This window comes from Pristis pectinata, chromosome 33 (assembly GCF_009764475.1).
Source record: "Pristis pectinata isolate sPriPec2 chromosome 33, sPriPec2.1.pri, whole genome shotgun sequence".
NCBI classification, from domain to species: domain Eukaryota; kingdom Metazoa; phylum Chordata; class Chondrichthyes; order Rhinopristiformes; family Pristidae; genus Pristis; species Pristis pectinata.
Genome location: NC_067437.1, coordinates 16070235 through 16096925, shown reverse-complemented (window position 1 = coordinate 16096925; position 26691 = coordinate 16070235). Strand labels below are relative to the sequence as shown.

Genomic DNA, 26691 nt, shown 5'->3' with positions numbered 1-26691 from the left:
CTGTGTGGAGTTTGCACGTTCTCCCTGTGACCACGTTGGTTTCTCCCGGGTGCTCTTGTTTCCTCCCAGATCCCAAAGACATGCTAGTGGATTAATTGGCTGCTGAAAATTACTCCTGGTAGTAGGAAAGTGCTACAATTGAGGGGGAGTTGATGGGAACATGGGGAGAATAAAGATACTGGGATGTGTAAATTGGTACTTGATAGTCAGCAAGGACTCGATGGGCCAAAGGGCCTGTTTCTGTGCTGTTTGACTCTTGGCACTATGATGAGGTGCCAGTACTGTGAAGCTGCAACACAGGATTACATGTGGGCAAGACAAAATTTAGCAGATAGAGCTGGGTAGCTCATAATCCACAGAACAGATGGAAGATCTGCAGTCCTACAGATGTAGTTCTGATGGACAAATAAACTGCGAGGCTCCAAGAACATCCCCACCTGAGCAATGGTGGAGCCTGGCTTTTGTGTGTTAAAGACACAGCTGAAATATTTATACTTGTATTCAGCCAGAAGTTACAAATAGATGATCCATTTTTGCTTCTGCCTGCATTTGCCACCATCACATGTACACGTCTTCAGTCCATTCCATTAACTCCATAGGACATCAAGAAACAGCTGAGAGCAGTGGGAGCAGATAACATCCACACCATAGTACTGCGCTCCAGAACAAGTTGCACCTCTGGACAAGCTGTTCCAGTAGTTACAATGCAGGCAGCTACCTGCCAATGTGGAAAATTGCCCGGGTATGCCCTGTTCACAAAAAACAAACAACTTAACCTGGCTCTTTACTGCCTAATACATCCACTCTCATTCATCAGCAGCTGATGGAAGATGTCAAGTGCTTTCAAACGGCACTCATTCATCAGTAATCTGCTCGCTGATGCCTAGTTTGGATTACACCAGGACCATTTAGCTTCACACCTCATTACAGCCTTTCCAAACATGAGCCAAACAGCTGGATTCCAGACGTGACTGTCGTTCACACTAAGACAGCATTTGACAGAATGTGACATCAGGGAGCCCTGATAAAGTTGATGACAATGGGCATCAAGGGGAAAGCACTCCCTGAAGTGGCAGGGGGTGGGAACCTGAGTAGCAGGTCAGCAAGTGGAGGGGTTGAGGGGAAGGTAGATGTTATGACCAGTAAGTTTGAAAGGAAGGATAGGCAGGGCCAGGTGAATGGATATGGTGGGACTGATGGGCTGACGAGTGTTTATTTTAATGCAAGAAGTATTATGGATAAGGCAGATGAACTTAAGAGCCTGGATCAGTACATGGAACTATGATGTCGTGACCATTACAGAGACTAGGTTGGGAGGGGGACAAGACTGGCAGCTCAGGGTTCCTGGGTTTTGATGTTTTAGAGGGAGGTACAAGAGGTGGCGGAGTTGCATTACTAATCAGGGAGAATGTCACTGCTGCACCCAGAGAGGACAAACTGGAGGGCTCATCCACTGAGGGAATCTGGGTAGAGCTCAAAAATAAGAAAGTGCAATCACTCTGATGGGATTATACTATAGGCTTTCCAACCGCCAGTGGGAGAGGTACTAAATGAGTATTGTGTTGATATTCACCAAGGAGAAGGACATGGAGGTTAGTGAGAGCAGTGTGGGGCACTCTAATGTGTTTGGGCATTTTGAGATCAAGGAGGTGGCGGCGCTGGGCCTCTTGAGGAACGTTAAGGCAGATAAGTCCCCAGGGCCTGATGGAATATATCCCAGGTTATTGAAAGAGGCAGGAGGGGAGATCGCTGTGGCCTTGTCGAAGATCTTCATGTCATCACCAGCAACATCCAAGGACTGGAGAGTAACCAATGTTGTTCTTTTTCCCAGTATAGAAATGTTAAATATTAGAGGACATGCATTTAAGGCTGAGAGAGGGAAAGCTACGGGAGACGTCATGTGAGGCAAATTTTCTTTTTATACAGAGGGTGATGTGTTCCTGGAATGGGCTGCCAGGGGTAGTAGAAGCAGATACATAGAACACAGTACAGGCCCTTCGGTCCACAATGTTGTGCCGACATTTTATCCTGCTCTCAGATCTATCTAACCCTTCCCTCCCACATAGCCCCCCACTTCTGTATCATTAATGGTGGTGTTTAAGAGACTTTTAGATAGACACATGAATATACAGGAAATGGAGGGATGTGGATCATGTGCAGGCAGAAGAGATTTAGTTGAATTTGGCATCATGTTTGGCATAGACATCGTGGGCCAAAGGCCTGTTCTATGTTCTAATTGTTAAAAGTCATACCTCATACAAAGGGAGATGATCATGCTTGTTGGAGTCAGTCATCCCAGCTCCCAGACATCACTGCAGGGCTAACCATCTTCAGCTGCTTCATCACTGACCCTCTTTCTATTATAAAGTCAGACGCAGAGCTGTTCACTGACGATTGTACAATGTTCAGTTCCATTTGCAACTCCTCAGCAAGTGAAGCAGTCATGCCTGCATAAAGCAAGACCTGGACTACAGACAGCCATGAACTGAAAAGTCATATTTGTGCCATAGAAGTGCCAAGTAATAACCACCTCCAACAAGAGAATCTAACCACCTACCTTTGACATTCAATGACATCACCTTTGCCAATTCCCCAGTCAACATCCTTGGGGTGATTCCAACCAGAAACTCAATTTGACCAGTCACATGCAAATACTATGACTACACGAGCAGGTCAGAGGCTGGGTATCCTGCAGAATGCAACTCACTTCTGACGCCCCAAACCTTCTCCATCATCTACAAGACACAAGTCAGGAACATAATGGAATTCTCTCCAACTGCCTTGCCAAGTACAGCTCCAACAACTTGCGAGAAGCCCAATACCTTCCAGGGCAAAGTAGTCCACTTTATTAGCACTTCACCCACCACTAAATATTCATTCCCTCCACCACTAGTGCACAGTGGATGCTATGTACACCATCTTCAAAATGCATTGCAGTTACTTGCAAATGCTACTCCAGTAATACCCCCTAAAGCCACGACCTCTACCAAAAAGAACAAGGGGAGCAGGTGCAAGGGAACACCACCACCTGCAGGTTCCCCTCCAGTTTGCACACCCTGCTGATTTAGAAATATATCTCCAGTTCTTTGTCATTGCTGAGTCTAAATCCCAGAAGATGGGCAGTAAATGCTGACTTTGTCAGTGATGCCCAGATCCCAAAAGATGGATAAGAAAAACAAGCAGAGTCTGAAACTCATTCTCACACTTTAACTCTTAAGTCGTTCTTCTTGGAAGCACAGCTCTCTATTCATCTAAGTCATGATATAGTGAAAAGGCAATAGAAAGTTGAGAAAGTTGTCTCAATGAGGAGACAGTGAATCCTGTGGGATGGTTCCCCAAGCAGATATAATCATTTGGCAGAATGTCTCATTGCCCAAACTCATGAACAAGCACCAAGACCTCACTTGGGTGGCAGTGAGAGGGGCCCTCCCTGTCAGATCCTTCCCACACAGCTGGAGTCTCACTCTCAACACATGCCACCCTCGAGATGGCTTCAGTGTAAATGGGTCAATTTTCCACCTTGTGGACTGTGTGTTTGCCAAGAAAGTCTAGAAAGATGCAGTGGTCTTTGGTGAGGTTTGTTCCAAGCAGCTACACAACACAGGACTCTAATCAATGAGCTATTCCCAGGGATGCACACCATGACAAACATCATCTTGGTGAAAGACACACTTTGCTCTGCCCGATATTTGTTGGAGAGGTCAGTAAGTAAATGCTCTCAACTGGCATGTTGTAAGGTGCAGGAGTACGTGCTGAGAGCCTCACTGAAGCTCAGTGTAACCAGTGCAAAGGGTCTTTGGAAAAAGGCTGACCCAAGATATTCTGCACATGCTGGAATCTGGAGCAATGCACAAAATGTGCTGGAGGAACTCAGCAGGTCAGGCAGCATCTATGGAGGGAAATAAACAGTCAACATTTTGTGCCAAGACCCTTTATCAGGACTGGAAAGGATGAGGGCAGAAGCCAGAATAGGAAGTTGGAGGAGGGAGAGGAGTACACACAGGTAGGTGATAGGTGAGTCCAGGTGAGAGGGGGAAGGTAGGGGGTGGGAAAGAGGGGGAGTGGGTGGAAGATAATAAGAGGTGATATGTACAAGAGGCAAAGGACTGAAGAAGGAATCCAGTAGGAGAGGGCAGTGGACCATGGAATAAAGGGTGGATGAGGGGAGGAGAGATGGACAGGTCATCAAGGCAGGGGAAGGGAGCCATGGGAATAAGGGAAGACAAAGGAATGGGGGAGGTGGGGGGGGGGAGAAAAAAGGGTGGGGTTACTGGAAGTTGGAGAAATCGATGTTGCCATCAGGTTGGAGACTCCCAAGGCGGAATATGAGGTGTTGTTCCTCCAATCTGCGTCTGGCCTCAACATGGCAGTAGAGGAGGCCATGGATAGACATGTCAGTATGGGCGTGGGATGTGGAATTGAAGTGGGTGGCCACTGGGAGGTCCTGGCTGTTGCAGCAGATGGAGTGAAGGTGCTCGGTCTACAGTCTAGGGTCCTGCAAGTACTGTTCACTGAGGACTTGCGTAAAAGCTCTCAAATGTTCCATTGATGCAGTATTGAAGGATGACACATCAGTAACATTGACATATCATAAAGGTTTGTATTGAATTACTTGGTAGATTAGAAAAAGTTATAACATGTATTGATTGTATTTCTGTATACATTACTAAAAAATAATATGCTTAGCCTTTTTCCTGAGGAAATGTGATGGCGTCAGAGGCAAGCCTCTAGGATGAGGTATTTACACTGACTGCCCTCCCAGGTGAAAGCAAGAGGCTTTTGCACTATTAAGAGGTGACATGATTGAAGTATGTAAAATTGAGGGGTACATAGATAGGATAGACTTTTGGAAAGTTTTCCCCATATCAGAGGTGGATAAAACCAGAGGACATAGATTTAGGGTAGAGGGAAAAAAGAGATTTAGATGGGATATGAGGAGGACATTCTTTGCTCAGAGAGTGACAAGTACCTGGAACATACTGCCAGAGAGAGTGGTTGAAGCTAGGACACAGACAGCATTTAAGTGTCTAGATGAGCACTTGACTCACTTGGGTATAAAAGGCTATGGACCAAGTGCTGGGAGATGGGATTAATATGGAACAGGTTGGGCCAAATGGCCTGTTTCCATGGTGTGCAACTCTATGATTCTATCTGAAGAGCGGAGGACTTCTGGGAATGTTTGGCAACTATTTATTCTCAGCTAATAAGCACTAAAGATGACCCGATTATCATCCTGCTGTTTGTCAAATCTTGCCAAGTATAGACTGGCTTCCACATTACCTACAGTGGAACACTTCATCCTCAAGGACTAAGCCATCAGGGCCTTTAAAGGCAATACAATAAAATTACAAGAATTTCATTTCCACCAAGCTGCTCCTCATATCCTCCCTCTTGGATCTTTGTGTCCCATTGTTTCATCTGCCTCAATGTCCAACTACTGCTTCAGAAATGCAGGTTTTGATCCTAGTTTCATCCAACATCTGCATATTTCCACTTGGAGCATAAAGAGCTCGGGAATTAGGATCCTTCCCAATGACCCAGACTCAAATTAGCAAAGTCACAGTTCTGCAAAGACTCACCGCTCACTGAAGAGATTGGGGGGCAGGGGGAAGGTGGAAAACAAAAAGAAAAAAAAGAGGCAAATATCATTAGAACATTTGATTTACTGGATTTATTTGATATAAATCTGTTACATTGGTGGTAAGATTTAACAAATTTTAAAAGAATACTAGAATTCAGTTACAAAATGATCAGTATGCAAAAGACAAGTTAAACATTGCCAATTCCTTAATCCTCAGCTTGAGTTCTGCATCATCCAAGTGATGTGCCAAAGGAAATATTCCAGTCAGTGACAAAGGCTCAAGTTTCTGCAGTAGGCAAGTGTGTATCAGAAGTTGGAAGGAAGCAATACTGGTGATGTTGGTGAGGTCCCAATATGTATAAAAACAAATAGCTGGGGATACTCAGCAGGTCAGGTAACATCGATAGAGAGCAAGATAACTTTTGAAGTAAATGATTCTTAAGAATGTTAACTGTTTCTCTTTCTGCAGATACTGCCTGACCTGATGAGTATCCCCAGCAATTTTGTTGTTTTTATTATTCCTCACTGCATGCACTCGCTTAGAGTCCAGCAATATCCACAGCATATGTCCCTCACATCAAACAGAGTTTTAGGAATCTGTTTCCACAGTTCCGAGAATCTGGCAGGCTAAAAATATTGTCACTTGCCACACAAAGCTGCTCACTTCTCTCTCTAAATCCACTGCCGCACCCATTCAGCACAAGCTTAGGCAGTGAATGCCAGAAATCTTTTGGGACATGCAGCGATCTTGATTCATTCTCCAACAACAGGGCTGCAAACATGGATGATTTCCAACTCCCCCTCATTCTTCTCTGTTGATCTGGGCAAGAGGGCAGACAAGTTTTACTGGGAATATTGCTGCTCTATTGGAGATCAACTAAATTAGTCTCTGCTGGTGATTAAATCCAAGGACCTTCTCACTCTGATGCAACAGAAATTGGAAAGCTCTTTTTTGGAAAAAGGGCAAATTATATTAATGTATAGCAATGACACTATTACAGACTGTCCTGGGTTACAAACACCTGATTTATGGATAACTCTACATACGTTTGAGCTCCCATAATATTATTAAAAGTCCATGTAGGTTATGAACAGCAGAACTAGCTTCTTCTCTCTCCACTTTTAGTTATTGTTCTTTCTTATCAGTAATGTTTTTGATGCCATTCATTACAATACTGTGGAAGTGTGGTTAACATTTAAAAAATGCACAAAATCACTCTTATTTATAGGACAAAATTGACTTAAGGACATCTGTTTAAATGGAACCTGTTTGTTACCCATGAACAGTCTGTAATAAGCTCCAAATGCTTTCACAATGAAGGCCTGATTCTCACCCACAATACATTTAACATTGTTCTTCTATAAATATCAGCAGCTACATTTCAGCAGACTGTACACAAGTGCACCCGGTGTGAATGGACTTGTGTATTGCAACACTGGAGGCTGCAGTTTGTCCCACATGGTCCATGCAAACTCCCACCACAGCAATCCTAGCAATCCTGAGTCCCTGGAGCTGTAAGGCATTGGCATTTATTGCTGCACCACTGTACGACCCTTGTGAAGATTCTCACTTTGATTTTAGACCTAGGCAGCTATCAGCTTCCCGAAACATCCAGTTTGAGACAGGAGTTCTAAATCTTCAATAAAGGCAATGTTTTATTTGCAAAAAAAGTGATTATGTTTCATTACCAGGAGAATAGCAAGGCAGGAATTCTACTAACTGTGTACACCTTGTAAGGATCTCTCACTGTGCCATTACATCAAAGACAGAATGCAAATTCCAAAACAATTAGGCAAACAAATTAAATTACCTGATTGTTCCCCATAATTAACAGGTTCTCACCAAATGAACTCTCACTCACTGCTGATGTACGGTTCAAAGCAAGGACAAGATACGTTAATCATGCAGGAAAAATTCTTTGTTTTAAGATAGAGAGCTTTTTGGGAGACAACACATTCAATTTAAGTACCAGTTTTGTGTTTTACCCAACTTGTTTAACCTACATTTTCTCACTGCAATTAATAAATCAGTAGGTTCCACCAGTAACAACAGAGAGCCAGTTTCATTGTACAGATCAATCCAGGATCATATTTACTTCATCTCATGTCCAGTCATAGTTCAATTTTAGGAATACAGGGAGCCGAGTTACAGAGGGGTTGTATTTCTAGAAAAACATCTGTAACACAAATCCCTTCCCCCCCCCCCCCCCCATTATACTGGTGCCTGCTGAACAGGCAGATAAAGGGGGACACCACTGGGAGGTCAAGTACACCGAGGACACAGCAACAGAAAAGAGCTTTATTCAGCCTTGCCAAGCTGCACCTCTCTTCCCTCTCTCTATCAATTCTCTTTCTTCCTTTCCCACCTCTTGCTAACAAAAGGTGACTTCAGTACATCAAATAGCCATTCTTTACAGACAAGGCCAGATTCTGGGCTTTGACACTATTTAACTGTGCACTAAGAATATCTCTTGCATCCTCTCCCTAGCCCTGGATGCTGGAGGCAACTGGGGATGCTGCCCAAGCTGAGATCAATTGGCTCTATGCATTTGTAGCAGCAACTGAAATCAAGACAATTTGTTTCTGGTGGCCAGCACTGTGCTTCATGTTTATGGGTTCAAGGATTTACCATACAAACTGCAGCCAGGTGGCTCTCTACACTGACACACTGAGTGGGACAGAACACAGCTGCTGCCATGCAGTTCTCTCAACCATGAATTCTGCAGAATGTCAGAACTTCAAAGGGTGTAGCAAACCTCCTCCTCCCCCTGCCAGGTTTCACTTCCCCTCTTCAGACAACAGTATTGCATTTGTGAAAGGACATATTCCTTTTGGTGGTTTGAGATAAAGCGGAAGAGAGTTAATGATAAATATATTACAGCAAGTCTCTAGCTGAGCAACTTTTCTGGGCTGTCAAATTTATGATCTACTGCCTTCATTAGTATATTTGTCATGGTTCATTTGTTCCTGTTAATTCGACTGGATCTCATGTGTTCAATACCAGGGAAGGTCTTCATTTCCAGCAGTACATAGCGACTGCTCACTACTCCCAGAGTGCGCAAAATAGTGTTTGCATTAAAATAGATAATTAACCAAAGAAACTGTTGTGGCAGGACCCATTTCAAAACCATAAGAGATAAAGCTAACAGCACAGTTTCTGAAGTGTCCCGATCACTGATTCTTGTGATACAAACCCTTCCTTAAGGTAGAAAGCCTGAGTCTATTTCATGATTTTTAATTTTTGTTTTTAAGTAGTATGATTCCAACTTTTCTAACAGTTTTGTGTTGCTGACCTGATGTTTTTCATACATGGTCTGATTTCAGTTGCTGCCAGTGATCCTACTTCCCCTAGACTGCAACAGGTCAATTCTGTACCTGCAAAGGTTTCCTCCATGTGCTCACAACCTATACTCACTGCAATTCAGATCATCAACTTGGATTCATGGTTAATTTCTTAAACTGGTGCAAGATTACCTGACTGTGGCACAGCATGTGAAGTGTACCCCAGCAGCGGCTGGAGAACCATGCCCTAATGGACAGAAGTGTGTGGAAAAAGGAAGATTAAATCAATGGGACAATGGAGTGGAAATAAGGATCACTCACGTGATCCAGCATGATGGTTGGAGCAAGGGGAGGAAACAATGATGCTGCTAAACTAAGGCTCTACAGGCTTGAGGCTGCAACCGGTAGCTGGAGTCAGTTTGTGTATCGTGTGTGTCAATGACTAAATGTTTCAGAATAAGACAGTAGACAGCAGCCTCTTATGGCAAGTTTTACTAGTTGATTACAGGCAGCAGCAGGAATCTCTCCCAGCCATCAGCAGCATTTAGGACTTCACTAAAAATAAACACTTAGTTGATCATACAGCCATCTCAAACCTTTACAGCTCAGTCACATCAGCTTTTTGATAAACACTTCCAGGTCATCTTCGCTTTTAACGCCTGTGAATTGGTCCACGACGTCCCCATCCTTAATAGCGATCACAGTTGGGACCACAGACACCTGCAAATTATTGGGGAAAAGAAACAACTTTGCATTTTCATTTGTACAACCAGAACCCTGAAAGTGAAATACCTCACAAAATCCTTTTCAGCATAACTGCTTGGTGGGAGTCTGTAGCTTAAAAAATTCAGTGGGAAATTATGTTCGAGTGGGGCCATTCAATGCATAAGTGCACATGCTGTCTCTTGGGAACACTGAATAATTTTGCCCACTCCCCTGCTCCTTTCCAGGTAGACTACAGGTTTGTCCCCTTCCTATATTTATCCAATTCCTCTTTGAAAGTTTCTTCTGAAACAGGTTCCTTTCAGGGAATGCATACAACTCGCTGCGTGAAACCGCAAAAAAAATCAAATCTTGATTTCCTTAGTTTTTAAAACCTTTCATGATTCTGAATACCTTCAAATTTCTTAACTTTCTCTCCTGAGGGCAACAACCCCAGCTTCTCCAGTTTTCCTTTTTGTTTATAACAGGGGCTTCACTAACCCAGTGCTCAAGGTTATAAAAACAGATCCAGAATTTTAATGCCAACCATTTCATTTTCAGTATAGATCGTACAACTTAGAACCCTCTTGCACCAAGGCACAGATCAGGTAATTGCTAATAAAATTGCTCATTTTAAATTTGTAATTGAGAACCAAAGTTATTGAAGGAAATGGAAAAAAGGTGAGTATACAGAGTTGGTTTATAGATCATTTCTGATCTTACTAAATGGAAATCTTAGGAGCTAAACAGCCTACTCTAGTTCCTATATTCCAACACTGAATTACTCTTGTATCTATTTATCTGTTTAACCAAACAGTAGGAATATGTATACAGTCAGATCCCAAACATAGTAATTCAATAAATCATTTTATTGGTTTTGGTGATGTTGAATAGAGGAGGTATGTTGGTCAATGTATAAATCACTCCCTGTTCTAGCAACAGAACCATGGGATCTTGTACACCTACTAAACCAGGCTAATGAGCCTCTGTTCTTAACATCTTACTCAAAGATCAGTCTTTATAATATCTCATTCAGCTGCAGAAGTTTGTTTACTGAGGGTCTCAAGGCTGGCAGTAATCAAATGCTTTCGAGTTCAAATGAAAAATGCCACTAACTTGTGCCAAACTTGCGCTAAAATTAGAACAGAAAATGCTAGAAACACTCAGTGGGGTAAGGCAGCATCCTTCAATCCGAAATGTTAATTCTGCCTCTCATTTAACACGTTGCCTGATCTGCTGAGAGTTTCCAACCTTTTCTGTTTCAGATTTCCAGCGTCCAGTTTTGTTTTCATTACATTAGAATTACAATGGTGGTGCAACTGGCATATCTAAAGAGTTATAACATTTTCTATTCTGCGATATCCAGGCTGACACGTTGCTACACACTCATGTGGCAGAAGTCACAGAGCACTAGGGCCCTAAAAAGCAACTGACACCTGCTTGGCCGGGCTCCTCCACATAGGTACAGTTCAGTGGGAAAAAAAAAATTAAACGATCAAACCACCTTCCTTTCCTATCAGATTCCTCTTTCACCCTTCCCTCCCCCACCTGACTCCATCTGCCAAACAACCTGTCCTCATATTAATACACCCATCACTTGCCAGCTCTTGTCCCCCACCCCCCCCCCTCACCTCTTTATACTGAATATCTCCCCTCCATCTTTCAGTCCAGTTGAAACATTGACTGTCCATTTCCATCTACAGATGCTGTCTGACCCACTGAGTTCTTCCAGCAGCTTGTTTTTTTTGCCAACCTTTAAGTGTCCATGATCTAAACATTACATTTATCCTTATAATGGATTGTGTGGTTGGCCTACAGGTGGAAAAGGGAAGAATAAGTTGCCAGCTGTAACACGTTTCAGGAACTGCAGCACCACACAAATCTCAAGGGTTCCTGTTAACCCTCTCAATTCACTGCAATTTTGGTGATCTAATCAGATTACTACATTTTTATATTCTAGAAAAAATTGCTTTGACCTGGATTACACAGCCTGGAAACAGATTAAACATTAACTCTTCAAAAGAAATTGTATAAAAAGAATGTTTGGGAAGGAAAAGGCCTTTAGAGCTGTAGGTCAAAGAAGAGTGGAATTATAGAAAGTGGAGGCAAGAGCCTATAGATGCTGGAATCTAGAACAAAAAACAAACTGCTGGAAGAACTCAGCAGGTCAGGCAGGATCCATAGAGGGAAATGGACAGTTGACATTTGGGTTGAGACCCTTCATCTGGATTATACAAAAGTTCTTTCAAAGTCTTACCATAAGCGTTATAGACCAATTGGCTGCCTTCTGTGCTATACAATTCCAATCACAAGTCCAGATTGTGCTCAAGGGTCCGAGATGAACCTCAAAAGCATTCCAATTTTTTCTAATCTTCCCTTCTGCTTTAGGAGCCCTTAAGTTCACTTAAGTCAGCAGGGTGGGGAAAAGCAAACTAGAACTCTCTAATCAAGTCTGCTACATACCTCAACTCCTAGGAATTCAGCTCAGGTCAAACGCCAATTCTCTGCCCTTGTAAATTTACCAAGCATTCCATTCAGGAACGTCAGAGAGATAAAGATGAACAGACTAAATTAAACAGGTCTGTTTAGCTGCTCCTGAATGAGTCAGTGAGCTTTGATTCAGGGCACCCAACTGCGAACAGGGCAGATGTAGATTCAAGTTAGCTAAGTTCAACTCATACAAGGAAGGCTTGGAATCCCTGCACAATCTCAACATAAATCTTCAGATGCAATTTGCATGACTGACTTCCTTCTCTGGTTCAATAAAGTGTGAAATGCAAAATTAGGCCCAGTGCAGAATGGAATTCAGATGTGCACAGGGGCCAGCAACTGGCTGTTTCCATAATCAACTCATATCAGATGTATCGTGGTAAGAACTGGGTCAATAGAAGGCCCACCCCGAGATCAACTGGACTTTGTGCTTGGTGACTAGCTCAGAATTTAACCCTTTCACCTCTGTCACCACTCCTAAATATTCTCTGCCTTCAACATAACCAAAAGTTTAGTCTCCAGATCGTGACTGCAGAGATGACTAAGTCAAAGTGAAGATCATGTTTCCCATTCACACAAGACCGGCAGGTGTCATAATAACACCATCAAGTCAGCTATGTGAACTCGATCAGTTGGCACAACATGCTGGGCCGAAGGGCCTGTATTGTTCTATGGTTCTTAAAACTCATCCTTCTGAGGCCTTGAATGCTCCCATATCTTAGCTCCTCCAATCTCCAAAATCTCTGTATTCTTCCAATTCCACGTTGCTAATAGGTAATCATGCCAGAGATATTGACCCACCAATTTTCAAGACAGATGCAGATGCCAACCTAATGGAGATGGAAGTAGCAAGCATTAGGAGTTTTATTAATGTTGTGCACAGGAGAGTGAGGCAACCACTCCACAGCAATGATCCTAACACTCAAAGAATTGCTGGGTACCAAGAGAAGGATCAAATCCTATAAATGTGTTTGCTCTTGTGTTTAAAAATTCAGGATAGTTTTGAAATTTTAAACCAAGGTGTGGAAAGATGAGTTTTACAAACAAACCCCTTTACCCAGCAGTAACTAAATTGTATGCCCATACCTTATACTCGATGGCAAGGTCTGTGTGATCATCTATGTCTACTTTGGCCATTATCACTTTCCCTTCCTGTTTTGCCACCATTTTCTCAAGCCTCGGACCGAGCATACGACAAGGGCCGCACCAACTGTAGAGCAGAAAGGGATAGGATGAAGGTGATTAGTATTAGAAATAATTTGTACTTTATAATTTTCACACCCTAGCTTGTGTTTCACTTGACAGGTGCCATCTTATAATGGAGTGATGTCAGTGAAGTTTGGTCTATGCCTGATCCTTCCTGCTGCACCCAATTACTTCTTAAGAACAATTGGATTTTCTATTTTAAGCACCACTGTACATTACCCCACCTTTCATCGAATTCTAGCAGAATAAGTGCACCCTCCACTAACCCAACTCTGCACATTCAGTATTTCTGCCGAGCTGATGAAGGGAGGACTGATCTCCGGGGGAATTTTGTAACAGGTAGAACAGTGAGCCTGTGGGACTTAAGTAACACTTACACATCAGAGTCGGAGAGTGGACTTCAACAAAGGCCACGTCACAAAGACCTCTTCTCCAGTTCCATTTCTTATTTACATTTTACTCCCTGGTGCCCATGTACATCATATATACGTCAAGATTAACATGTCGTGTAGCAGAGCTGACACTAAAGAAAATAACAAATGCAGTATTGAAAAAGATAGTGAAAGCAGATTCAATCACGACTTTCAAAAGTGAAATGGATAAATACAAAAATGCTTGTAGTATTGTGGGAAAAGAGCAGAGGAGTGGGACTTATCTTGGTGGCTCTTTCAAAAAGCTGGCACAGATATGTTGAGCTGAATGACCTATTTCTGTTTTGTACAAATCCATGAAGTGTAGAAATAACATCACATTTCCAGAGGGACTGACCAGAAGTAAATTATAAGGTTATCTTTTTCTCCTTCAACACCTAGCACTTGATGGGATTGATCTTTTGTGGTAATATTGATGCCTTTATGGTAATAGTTCCAAAGCTACCGTCAAGTCTTGTTACCGAACCTAGTTAGCTATCTTTGCGTCCAAGCAAATAAGTACCAATGAGCTATTTGAGCATGGGAGGCATTGCAGTCCTAGTGATACCTTCACCCAAATGGAAAGCAAACCAGAAGTTGGTATCCTCTGGACAATTTATCTGTTCATATCACAGCCACTCAGAAGTATAGAAGTAGGTTGTAATCCCTCAAATGATATTTTGCTAACTCAGCAGAGGCTGTACTAACCCTGCAATGAGCTGAGCCTGTATCCTCTGGACAATCACCGTGCCCTTGATTAGCTACAGTCTACTTTCAAGTGAAACAGAATACATGAAAACCACGTACTTGTCTTTTAAAAAAAAGTCATCCATACAGCATAAAACCATATTATTGTTCTCCCATCTCCCCATCTATTAAGCAACATTTGCTACAGACAAAAAAGGTCTTAAAAACTAAATCAATTAACTCAGTTAACCTTTGAACTACCAGACCCAAAATGTCCTCATCATGACAGTTCTGGGAATTACGACCTCACTGAATGGTAGTGAAACAGTTACAGGAAGACATCTCCCACGGTGTCAGGAACTTTTGATCTATGTTGGCACCACATGGTCAAACCCCATGTAATGAATAAAATTAATTCATTTACAAGTACAATACAAACATACAGGAAGAAGCTGCAGTTAAAGTATTTCCAAAAAGCTGAAAAGGTTAAAGTAACCATTTTAGTTCACTATTCCGCAACAGGTCATGTAACATTCTTTGGATGCAAACATTATATCTTCAACTGATGAAGTGTATCATGGGTGATAATCCCAATGTCAATTCAGAGTCTAGACAATGGGTCAAGATTGAAAGAGTCAAGCAGTCAGGGAATGACTAATCCCAAAATGGTGACATCACAGATGTTGGTGTTAATTCACAGACTTCCTCTGCCTTCCTCTCAAACATTCCCCGCAGCTGTGTCAGAGATCACAGCTCCCTCTTTTCCCTGCTACAAGGACCTTTTGAGCCAATTCATTTCTCTTCTATAAACTCGTATTGCCTTAATTGCAAAAAAACTGATCTAATTGACATGTTTAAAGATGATTACTGGATTTTACAAGGTACTTGCAGAGAAACTATGTTTTCTAGCAGGGAGTGTAGAACAAGGAGGCATAACAATATTAGAGCTGGGCTGCAAGTACTTCCTGGCAGTAATTGAAATCTGGAATTCCCTCAAAATGCTGTGGCTCAAGGTCACTAGCAATTGCAATTTTTAAACTCAGAACTGAGAGCCTGTTAGGCGAGGGTATAAGGGTTACAGAAGGGTTATACCTTTTGCCAAAGCATTAAGATGCAGATCCACCTTGATCTAGTGAAAACAGCAGAATAGGCTCAAGGTGCTGAATAGCCTCCTTTTGTTCATCTAACAGAAAGTGGTCATTTGCAGATCCTTGTGGATCAGCTGGGCAGATCGTTGTGCTTTAGCCAGAGTTGCTTGGATTTTCTAAAGGATACAAAGCTGAAGAAGTGGTTTTGAAATGCCATTTATCTATTTAAATTTAAACCAAATATTGCAAAATCTCACACCCTAAAATCCTCACATGCTTCCAGCAGCAAATTACTAAGAAGTGCTCACGGGCCACTTTTTTTCTACTTCCCATTTTAAATGCAAAGTCAATTTCAACAGGGCTATTGCAATATCAACTCAGACCAGCAAACCAGAGATGAAACCTGCAACTTTTTGGACAGCACAATTCAAAGATTGTACCACAGAGTGCATTTATTAACACTTTTATAAATTGGGTTATCACCTCAAAACTGAGGATCTTCAGAACAAAACTTTATTACAATTCTTTGTCACAATCTGTTATTTAACATCTCATCTTGGATTTATGCTCAAGCCTCTGGAATAGTACTTAATCCAAAACTCACAACCAAGATTGCAACCACTGAGCAACGTTTGATACTATAGACCTCAAACCTTCCCACCACAATGACTTGTAAGAAATAGTGAACATTTAGCACAAATGTATATGTAAAAGGCAAATACAATACAAATGGAAAGGTCACAGAAATAAGTTACTGAATATACCAAAGGAGACATTAAAAACATAGCAACAGAGGCTAGAGGCATTTGAGCCTTTTCCACCATTCAATGTGGTCACTGTTCAATTCCACTGTACCTATCTTGCCCCTGTACTTATTGGCCACTCATTTTGATTGCTTTGAAACTGTCCAAGGTATGGTAATGATGTATATTGAGCTTTAAATTTCTTTAGACCAGTGCTTTCAGCAGTTCACCATTTAGACAGTATTCTTATCCATCATTGTTTGTACTAAAATACATTTAACACCATTTTATTCCTTAATGTTTGTAATTTTATGCTTCCATCCACACTGCTAAAATTCCACCCATCATTGTGGTATCAAAGTTAAATGTGGCTCTGTCCTGCCACATAGTTATTTGTAAATAATGAATATAGTTGAGGCCCAATACAGATTGCTTTGGGATGAACTTGATCATATCCTAATTAAAGGACGTGTCCACTAATACAACACTTTAAAGTCAGACCTACCCTTTACAAATCTCTGCACATTCCCTGATGAGCTGAAAATCTTCAAGTTGCTCAGACATTCGCCTCTTAATATTGATACAATAAATTTACCAGCATCAAATGCTTGGCTAACTCAATGGTGAACCACCTCTGACCATTATGTTTCTGCTCAGCTTGCTCTGAGTGGCACCCTTGCTCACTACTTCCCTACCCAAAGCAAGTCAGCTCCTTGCATTGTGAACTTATCCACAGTAAGATGGCAAGCCCAATCCCCAGCTGGGTGTACCAGCTGTCAAAATTATCAAAGAGCTTGCAATATCTGAATATCTCTAACATTCACAAATATTGAAAAATATTTAAGAACAATCAAACAATTAAAAACTTAATATTTAAATACATTTAAGATAATTACATTTAAAAAAAGTAAATCCAGGATCTTGACTGTCAGGACTGTGGAAGCCCTCCAGGCAGTTAATGTTGGCTTTGTGAGAGATTCCCACAAATAAATTATACTAAAGAACATAACCAGTAGCTAGAAGGTGCAATCCAAAAGGAACCACAGTTGAGCCATCACCTTTATCTGGCAAGCAACTGATAATCCCACACTTCTGGTTAGTGTTATGACTAAAAGGCAGCTAATGCATTTTGTTGGGAAATTTAGAACATCGAAATAAAGGAAACAGGAGCAGTAGGACAGTTGGCCCCATGAATTTGCCACCCCCCTCAATAAGATCATGACTGACCCAGCCTTGGCTTGAACACCACTTTCTTGCTCTCTCCCTTTGATTCCCTTGCAGTTTGATAACTGATCATTTCTGTCTTGAATATATTCAATCACACACCTCCACACTTCCCTGGGTAGAGAATTTCAAAGATTTATAACTTACAAGGAATTCCCTCTCATCTTCATCTGAAATAGGTGACCCGTTATTCTGAAACCATGCTCCTTAGTTTTAGATACCTCACTAGGGGAAACATCCTCTCAGCAACCATCGTCTCAATCCTACGGGGGGGATTATCTTATGTTTCAATAAGATGACATCTCAGTCTTCCACACTCTATTGAATACGGGCCCAATCCCTCTTCATACGTCAACTTCGCCCCAGAATCAACCCAATGAACCTTCTCTGCATTGCCTGTACATCCTTTAAAAATGGAGACCGAGACTGTATGCAATACTAAAGGTGCGATTTCACCACTGCACTGTAAAGTTGCAACAAAAACTTCTTTACTTTTACACTCTTTATCAATAAAGATCAACTTTCCATTAGCCTTCCTAATTACTTGCCAGGAATTTCAGGCACACAACATTTACTGGCTTCCCTTTACCATCCTGTTTGTTATATTCTCAAAGAACACTAGTAAATTTGCCTAACACAATTTTACTTTCATAATACAATACAGCAAAGTTAATGTGGTTTTACAATTTTCTAAATGTCCTGCTATTACCTCAATAATCAATTCCATTAATAGTTTTCCCCAATGACAGACGTTAGGCCATCTGGTCTATAGTTTCCTGCTTTTGGTTTCCCTTCGTTCTTGAAAGGTGGCATTACATTTGCAGTTTTTCAATCCCCTGGACCTCACTTGAATCCAGAAAATTTTGGTAGATCACAACCTTCACGTCCACTACCTTTGCGACTCTATTATGCAGGCCACCAGGACCAGGAGAACTTGTCAGCCTTTAGCCCCATTTTGCCTAGAGCTTTTTTCCCTCCCCCCTCCCCTAATGGGTAGATTATTTAAGTTCTTCCCTTCATAACCCCTTGATTACCTATTATTTGGATCCCTTGACATCTGCTTCTATGAAGAACAATCCAAAATAAATTATTGAGAATCTCTGCCATTTCTCAATTTCCCACTATTAATTCCCCAGTTGCATCCTGTAAGGGACCAACATTTATTTTAGCTACTCTCTACCTTTTTATATATCTGTAGAAGCCCTATTACAGGTCCTCCTCAGGTTAAGACAGGGTTCAGTTCCTGTGAACTGTCTGTAACCCCAACAATTCACAAGTTGGAAATGTGGCCACAAACTGAGTTTCCACGTGGCAGAAGGAGCCTGCAGCCCTGCAGCAGCTAGCAAATCTATCCCGATCTCCCAAGCACTCGTTTGTATCTACAGATTGCACACGTCAGGTGTTTGCTTGCTGGGGAAGACATATCCATAGTATTTTCTGGTTTACTCTCATATTTTAGATTCTTCCTATTTATTTTTAGTCATTCTTTGATGGCTTCTAAAAATTTCCTAATCCTTTGGCCTGTCACTAACCTTTGCAACATCGTACACCTTTCAATTTCATACCATCCTAACTTTCTTAATTAGTCATGGCAGATGAATACTTCTTGTTGAGTAGTTGCTGTCACTGGAATATACCTTTGCTGAATTTTATGAAATACCTTCAGAAGTGTCTAGGATTACTGATCTACCGTTTTACCTCTTAAACTACTTCCACAGTCTACTTTAGCCAATTTTGTCCTTGTACCAATAGAATTGCACTTATTTAAGTTTTGGACACTAGCTTTTAGTGTGTTTTTCCACACTTAACTGAATTTGAAATTCTACCATGCTCTTTCCTAGGGGATCCTTTACTGTGAGATTATTAATTAATCAATCCCATTTCATTAATAATACTAGATGTAAAATAGCCTGCTCCCTGGTTGCTTCCCACTGGTAGAGGGCTTTAATTTGTTTCACAGATTCATACAACAAACAGCATAGGCAAGCAGCAAAGGATCACTCCGCAGTTCTTCTTCACAGCATATTTCAAACTTCCTGTTTATTCTTCTTAAGCAATGTTGTTCCGTGTATTTTTATATACAAACAAAAGCCAATAGGAACCATTGAAATCTGATCTAACCATACAAAATACTGTATTCTCCCTAATAAAACTCATTGTCGAAGAAACAAATCTTCCTCTGCTCATTCATCCAAGTGAAACATTTTGCAATGCCACAAAAAAATTGCCCATTTTGGTTATTCAACATGAATGAACCTGAACAGCAAACAATGGCAAGGTTTAAGCATCATTTCAGGGCATTGATATTCCTGCAAGCAGCCCATATGCAAACATCTTGGGGTTCTTTTAATTGACTGTGCTGTGTTGGTGCCAGTCGTGGCTCAAGGGGGTTGTACTCTCCAATCTGGAAAGCCACGGGTATGTCCACTCCAGAGATTTGAACTCAAAATCTAGGCTGGTGAATTTAAAGTCTGACTGGTAGTTGGATGTGCCTTCTTTCAGGGGAGATATTAAACAGACATACTGCCTACACCACAAGTGGGCATAAACAATCCCATGGTTCTACTTTCAAAGAACATAATCCTTGGCGCACAGGCCAATATCATTCCTCTACAATCACTCCATACACAATTGTCTGGTCATCATTGTTTGGAAATTGCCATGTCTACACCAACACCTTTTTAACATTACAGGTGAGTACGCTTCAAAACAAAAATTTCACTGGCCATATGTACTTTAAAATTTGATAGGTGCTTTACAAATGCAAATTCTCTTTTCATAGTTCAGTTTTAATACCAGTACATTCAAAGCAAATGCAGTCCTTTTCATATCATTACACGTTCCTAATAAGGGCAAGATGCTGCATCATAGTCATATTCACTTTTCCTCGTAATCGTTATCAGCAGGAAGCAGGGCTCAACAACAGACATGCTCGTTTGTCCCAGCATCCATTCCAAATATGCAGCCTACTGGATTAACCCAATTTGTTGGACCTACTCTGGTTAATACAATGAGGAAAAGATTCTTCAGGAAAACTGCAGCCCAATCATTCTTGAAGTTAGAAATGAAGGTCAATAACAGGACCAAGGAAGGAAATGGATGTGGAATAGTCAGGTCCTGCAGTTGGGGAAGTCCAGGCTCAAGCTTTAACTACCTATATAACTTATAGGCATTCTTCTGTGATGTTATGGTTCAAACAAGACCAAGAGTCTGAAGAAAGTGTGTGCTGGAATATTTATTTGCAGCTTAAGGGAAGAGATGAGGGTGGTATTTGTGTGTGCAAAAGCTAGATCCATCTTAATCCATTGTCAACAGGTAATTTGACATCAACGGGGCATGCACATCGAATTAATCAGTTAAGGGAAGAGCCAAAACATGCTCCATTACATCAAAGTACTTGGGCAAGATCAAAAATGAATCTTATGGCAGTGTATGGGAAGCTATTCTGATCAGAAGTTAATTATACCAATGGCAAACCAACAATAAGCTTTGTAAAACAGCCCATCTTCTCCTGGCCCACTGCTTATTCCCCACCAAACTTGCTATGCCCCTCAGATATTATTCTGCACTCCCTGATTTCACCTTCAATGTGGGAACAATGCTGCTAATCCAAGGAATAGTGGTGGGAGGTGGTACCTCTTTAATCAAGGATCAGGGTTCCTATTCTGGCTCAGGCAGACAGTTTTCTTCCTTTTATTTGCACTACAAAAGCCCAACTGAGTTCAGACACGTTCTATGTCGAGTTCCAGAACTATCTGACCACAGGAAAAAAAATGCCTGCAACTCACAAGAACGTACTTGCCTAATAATGTGACTGTATGGGAAATGGAAAGGCAGGAATTCTTAACCAAAGTACTTCTTGTAGTTTAGCTGCAATGCAGAAAATGTGGCAGCAAAATTGGGACAACAAGCTCCTACAAACAGCAATATAAATGACCAGATTATCTGCCTTAGTGATGTTGAATGAGGGATACTTATTGGTCAGGAGAACTTTCCCACTCTTCAAACTATACTACTGGATCTGTTCTGTCCACGTGAGAGGGGAGAAGTAGCCTCAGATGCTCAGCTCCCAGCATCAATAGTGAATGTTGGGTCCTATCTGTCCTGCTGGTCTATCCCAACCAGGAGAATGCATTCAAGGGGAACAAACAAGGGAGAAAGGAATAGAAAATTTATGCTGGAGTGAGGAGTGGGAGAAATGGGATTGTTTGGTGCATAAATCCCAGCATGAATCAACTGGGCCAAAAGACTTCTTTCTGTGCTGAAATGGATGCATGTACAGACTTTGATGAGTTGCAACTTCCTACAACATTAGGAATAATGTTGGATGTGATTTTTGAATCACTGGTTGGGCCTCAGCAAAAATAACATGCAGTTTAGGGCATCACACTTCAGAAATAATGTCAAGGTCTCTAACAGGGTTTAGAAAAGATCTATGAGAATGATTCCAACTTTGTCCAACTCCAGAATTTTGCTTATCCATTTTTCTCTCTTAACCGTACATTAGAAATGGGAACCCTGGCCCACTTGTTACTCCTCCCAAATCTTTAACAAAGGGGCCAAGCAGCCAGAGAATTCGCCCCTGCTGCCAGTTCATCTGGTACCAGTTATTTTAAGCAGAGAATAAAGATCTGTTCCTGGTATCCGAGTAATTGCAACAACATGTGATGTAGCTGAAAACCACTGGAAAGCTAAACAAAACAATTCAAAAAGGGAAAAAGAACATTTCCAACAAAAGTCAATACACAAGATATTAATTTATTGTTTACTGACGTCTTAGTGGTTTTAATTTCAGCAAGTTTTTCCAGCAAGTACCCAAGAAGCCTCAGGACTGATATGTGTTCTGTATTAAAAGAACCACCATCTTTCAAGGACATAGAATATACTACAAATGCAATAGTGCACTAACCCTGATGCACAAGCATACCTGAGGTGAGCTGGAACAGGTCAATAGCAGCGGAAGACCCAACAGCGGATGAAACCAAAAACATAAACTCACCTTGCATGGAAATCCACCAAGACTGGTTTCGTACTGTTGATGACTCGATCAGTGAAATCTGCCTGGTTCTGTATGTTGAAGGAAACATCACTGGCAGGAGATGCACAAAATCTTCTGGCGATCCTCAGACTGGCTGGGTGATGTAAGGGAGGCTTGGTGCCATGCCAGCAAAAGGAGCTCAAGGGTGAGAGGTGTGCTGAGGATTGAGACTGCAGTGACCGAGGGGCCTCCCGAAGGGTCACTGATGTGAGCCTTCTCAGCAAAAGCCTATGTGCCATCTGCAAATGCAGACCATAAGTCTTAAGATGTGCAAATGGGAATACATTAAAAGAACAACCTTCAGTTAACAAAATGCAACTCATCTCATCTATAATAGGAACAGGGAGTCATTCAGGTGCTTGAGCTTATCCGCCATTGAAGTAGCACAATTAATCATGATTGGTATTATATACTAAGCAGCATACAAGGTAGAACCAAATTTATTAAGCCCTTAAGCAAAAAGGACTTAAATTCATACAAACCAGGAAAATCCCTCGATCAGTTCTGTGCTCACTTAACTAAACCATAGTGGGAATGAGGGGTACTGCCAATTGGGAAAGAGTCAGCAACAGCCTCACATTAGCATCCGTGCCCATGTGTAAACAAGCATCATCAGCCTTAATTGTGATCAAATAACAGGCATGCAAATGGAATATTTGAGAGCCGAATATTCTACTCTTATTTCTATGGTCATTTGTGAAGCTGCTCCCTAACAAAGAATTAGCATCTTCAAAAAAAAAATGACCTGTATACACAAGAAAACACAAGAACCAGAAGCAACTGCCTTCTAAAGTTTAGGAAGAAAATATACAAGAGTCATTCAGATCACTCCCATCACCGATATCTGCACAGCAGTAATGAGAGCTCAGGAGGCAAGTGACATCAGGCTTAGAAAGGATCACAACATAGCTGTGGGAAAATGAGGTCCATTTAATCTGGTCAATAAAGTGCATTGTCACAGATCATGACTATATTTTCCTTGCATATGCAAGGAGTGAAATAAAACTGGATCAACACTCAGTACACCTCTCACTAGAAATTTATTATCCAATTATTCCCCCTCTCAAAGATTGGAAATCAGAAATAAAAAGTAGAAATTGATAACAAGTCAGGTCAAGGGATATCTGTTGGAATTGAAATATGTGGTCCTTGAGATTTGGGTCTGAACCATCAACTCATTCTCCACAATTTGATTTCCTGAATATTTCGAGCATTTTTTTTTTATTTCTGTCCCTACTTGTGCAATTCTGATGCTGAGGTCTAAAAACTGCAGATGCCCACTGTTACTAATTCTGCAAAAAAAAAATCACAAGTAATGGTTTCTCCTCCTGTACACATACTATTACATTCAATATCACCCAGGAATTTATCCTTGCATCCCCACTTTCTGACATTTCCCACATACACACATCCCCTTGGCAATATGCTGTCAGGTTCCACATGTGCGCCCATGACATCCAGTTTACCTCATTTCTCAGCCCCACCAGTGCCTCCAAATTACCAGACTCCTTATCCTAGATACACCACAACATAATTAGGAAGTTCCAACACAAATCTCAGACCCCATCACAAATTTCATTACCTAGCAACCAACTCCATCCCTGTCCTTGACAAGTTGGACTTTGACTCAGACTCTGCATCCACAGTATATTTTACTCAGAGTTTTGGATATCATATCCATGCCATTAACAATTTTCTATCTGACTAACATCACTTAACTCCAGTCTTGCCACAACCTTCTCCTGAAACTCTCATCTGTGCCTTTGTTACCTCTTCCACCACCTCTTCCAACCCTCATGACTAACCTTCTTCATTGCATTCACCACCGCCATCTGAAATGCTGCTTCCTTTGTCATAATTCACACTAAAATGCATTAACCCATCATCCCCGTGTTTGTTTGAACTAAAGTGGCTCCAGCTTCAGAATGCCTCAATTTTTAAATTCTCACCCTTGTTTTTGAAGTCCATTTAGGGATTTGATGTTTCCTCCCCTTCAGCCTTCCACAATTTTGGGAAATCTGTGCTCCTCTGATCATCAGCAAATGTAATATCTCCAACACTTGTGGCCACTCCTTCAGCCACCAAAGCCCCACGCTTGTACTTACTCTATTTTTTTTAACGCCATTCTTAAAACCTATTTCTTTTATCAATCTTTTGGTCATGTGCAACAATATATTATCAAAATTTTTGTTAGGTATCCCCATGGAAAGCCTTCAGTGGTTCTTACTAGATTAAGGGAAATGTACAAATGGAAGAAGTTGTATTTGCAGCTCTGTTTCTTACTGGCTGTACAACACTGAATAAATGGAGCAATGCAATTCAATCTAACTTATATCTTTAGGAAAAATCCATTTAAGATCACCAACCTCAATAAGGAGGAACCTTGTTTGGGTTTTTTTATGCTCACTTGTCTATCCCGGATCTATCTGGATTAAGTGTAGTACCAGTTGACTGTAAATTCAGTAATTAACATTCCTGAGCTGTAGATTATTCCATTGGCCATCAATACTAATAATACTGCTGTCTCACCAATGCAGCAAGTCAGGTTTGATACCAACCTCCAGTGGTATACATGTTAGGTTAATTGATTACTGTAAATTACTCCTGTATCAGTGGGAGAGCCATGGAGGTGCTAATGACCATGAACAAAAATAAGTTATAGAAAAAAAGTAGGGGAATAAGATTGTTCGTAATGACATAGAAGACCAGTCATCCACTGAGGACATAGACTCAATGGATTGAAAAACATCCTTTTATGTCATTAGGAAATACAGGTTGCTCTTCAGCCCAACTGTTGAAAAAAAACACTCAATGATTGAACCTTCAAAACAATGCACAGTAGAGAATTCACCATGCTCTGAATGAAGAAATATCCCCTCATTCCAGTCCTAAATGGCCTATATCGTATTCTGAAATTGTAACCTCTGGTTTTATTCTTCTCAGCCAGGGGAAACATCCTTACTGCATCCAATCTGTTGGGTCATATGGAAACTTTGTAAGTTTCAATGAGATCTCCTCTCGTTCTATAAAAACTGGAAGAATTCAGGTTCAGTCTACTTAATCTGTCCTCACACAGCAAAACTGCCATCCATGAAACCAGTCTACCGAATCTTCACTATACTCCCTCTATGGCAAGTACATCCTCTTTTAGGTAAGGAGACCAAGTTTATACACATTACTCCAGGAGCAAATTCACCAAGACCCTACATAATTGCAGTAATCTTGTACTGAAATCCTCTTGCACACAAGTCAATATACCATTTGCCTTGCTAATCACTTGCTGCACCTGTATGTTGGCTTTCAGTCACACAAGTACACCACCACTTAGGTCCCTTTGAACATCAACATTATTCAATTCTCACCATTTAAAAACTATTCTACTTTTCTGTTTTGTGCAGCAAAGTGGATAACCACACTTTTTCATACTCGCTCAGCATGTGTTTCTTCTTAAAGCCTGCTTTCTCTCAATCCCGCAGCAAACTTGACACTTGGTCCCCTCAGCCAAATCATTGATATGGACTGCAAGTCGCTGGGAAACAAGATCTCCGAAGGTGTTCTGGTCTCCTCCCACCATCTCAAAGATGTGCTAGTCCATTAACTCGGTACTGCAAATTATCCCTCAGCATAGGTAAGTGATAAAAGAATGTTGATGGGCATGAAAGACACAAACAACGTTATGGGCTGGAAGCTGGTATGAACAGAATGGGCTGAGTGATCTACTTTCTAAGGGATAACGTCTGTGAAACCCCACTAACACACAAACTGCAAACCCGAGAGATACCCCTTTATTCCCACACGTTCCTGACCAATAACCAATCCTCAACCCATGTCAGTGTATTACCCCAATTCTGCTCCCCAGCCTTGTTGACCATCGTCCAGTGTGGGACCTAGTGGAGAGCCTTCTGAAAATCCAAATATACAAAGGGTCACAAGGTTTCCCTGATAATTACCCCATACTTTTCGGTTACCAGATACGCTGGCAGCCACTCTCCCTTTGATCCCCACCCTTATCCCGTAGCGGGACACCTTCCCTCCCTCACAGTCCCATCCCCCATGCCCATCTCACCTCGTTCACGCCGCCACAGGCGCCACCGCTCCAGTCCTCCGTCACTTCCTGGAAACGGGCTCCCAGTTGCCTTCGCGGTAACGAAATGGGCGTCGTCGCACTCTCCCTGCCTTTCTCTCCGCCGGGGAACAGAGTAGCTGTTGCCTTACTGTGATCCGTGCGGGTGGTGGAAGG

At 41.6% G+C, this 26691-nt stretch overlaps 1 protein-coding gene across 1 annotated transcript; it reads right to left on the bottom strand.

The window, feature by feature from the left end:
• Nucleotides 1-5656: 5656 nt before the first annotated feature.
• txn2 (thioredoxin 2) lies at nucleotides 5657-26686 on the bottom strand. The gene is made up of 4 exons (XM_052043263.1): nucleotides 26518-26686; nucleotides 22413-22690; nucleotides 13142-13265; nucleotides 5657-9583 (listed from the first exon to the last, which is right to left on the bottom strand). The coding sequence occupies exons 2-4, from the start codon at nucleotides 22688-22690 to the stop codon at nucleotides 9473-9475; spliced, it is 513 nt and encodes a 170-aa protein (XP_051899223.1). The 5' UTR covers nucleotides 26518-26686; the 3' UTR covers nucleotides 5657-9472.
• Between the last annotated feature and the right edge of the window lie 5 nt (nucleotides 26687-26691).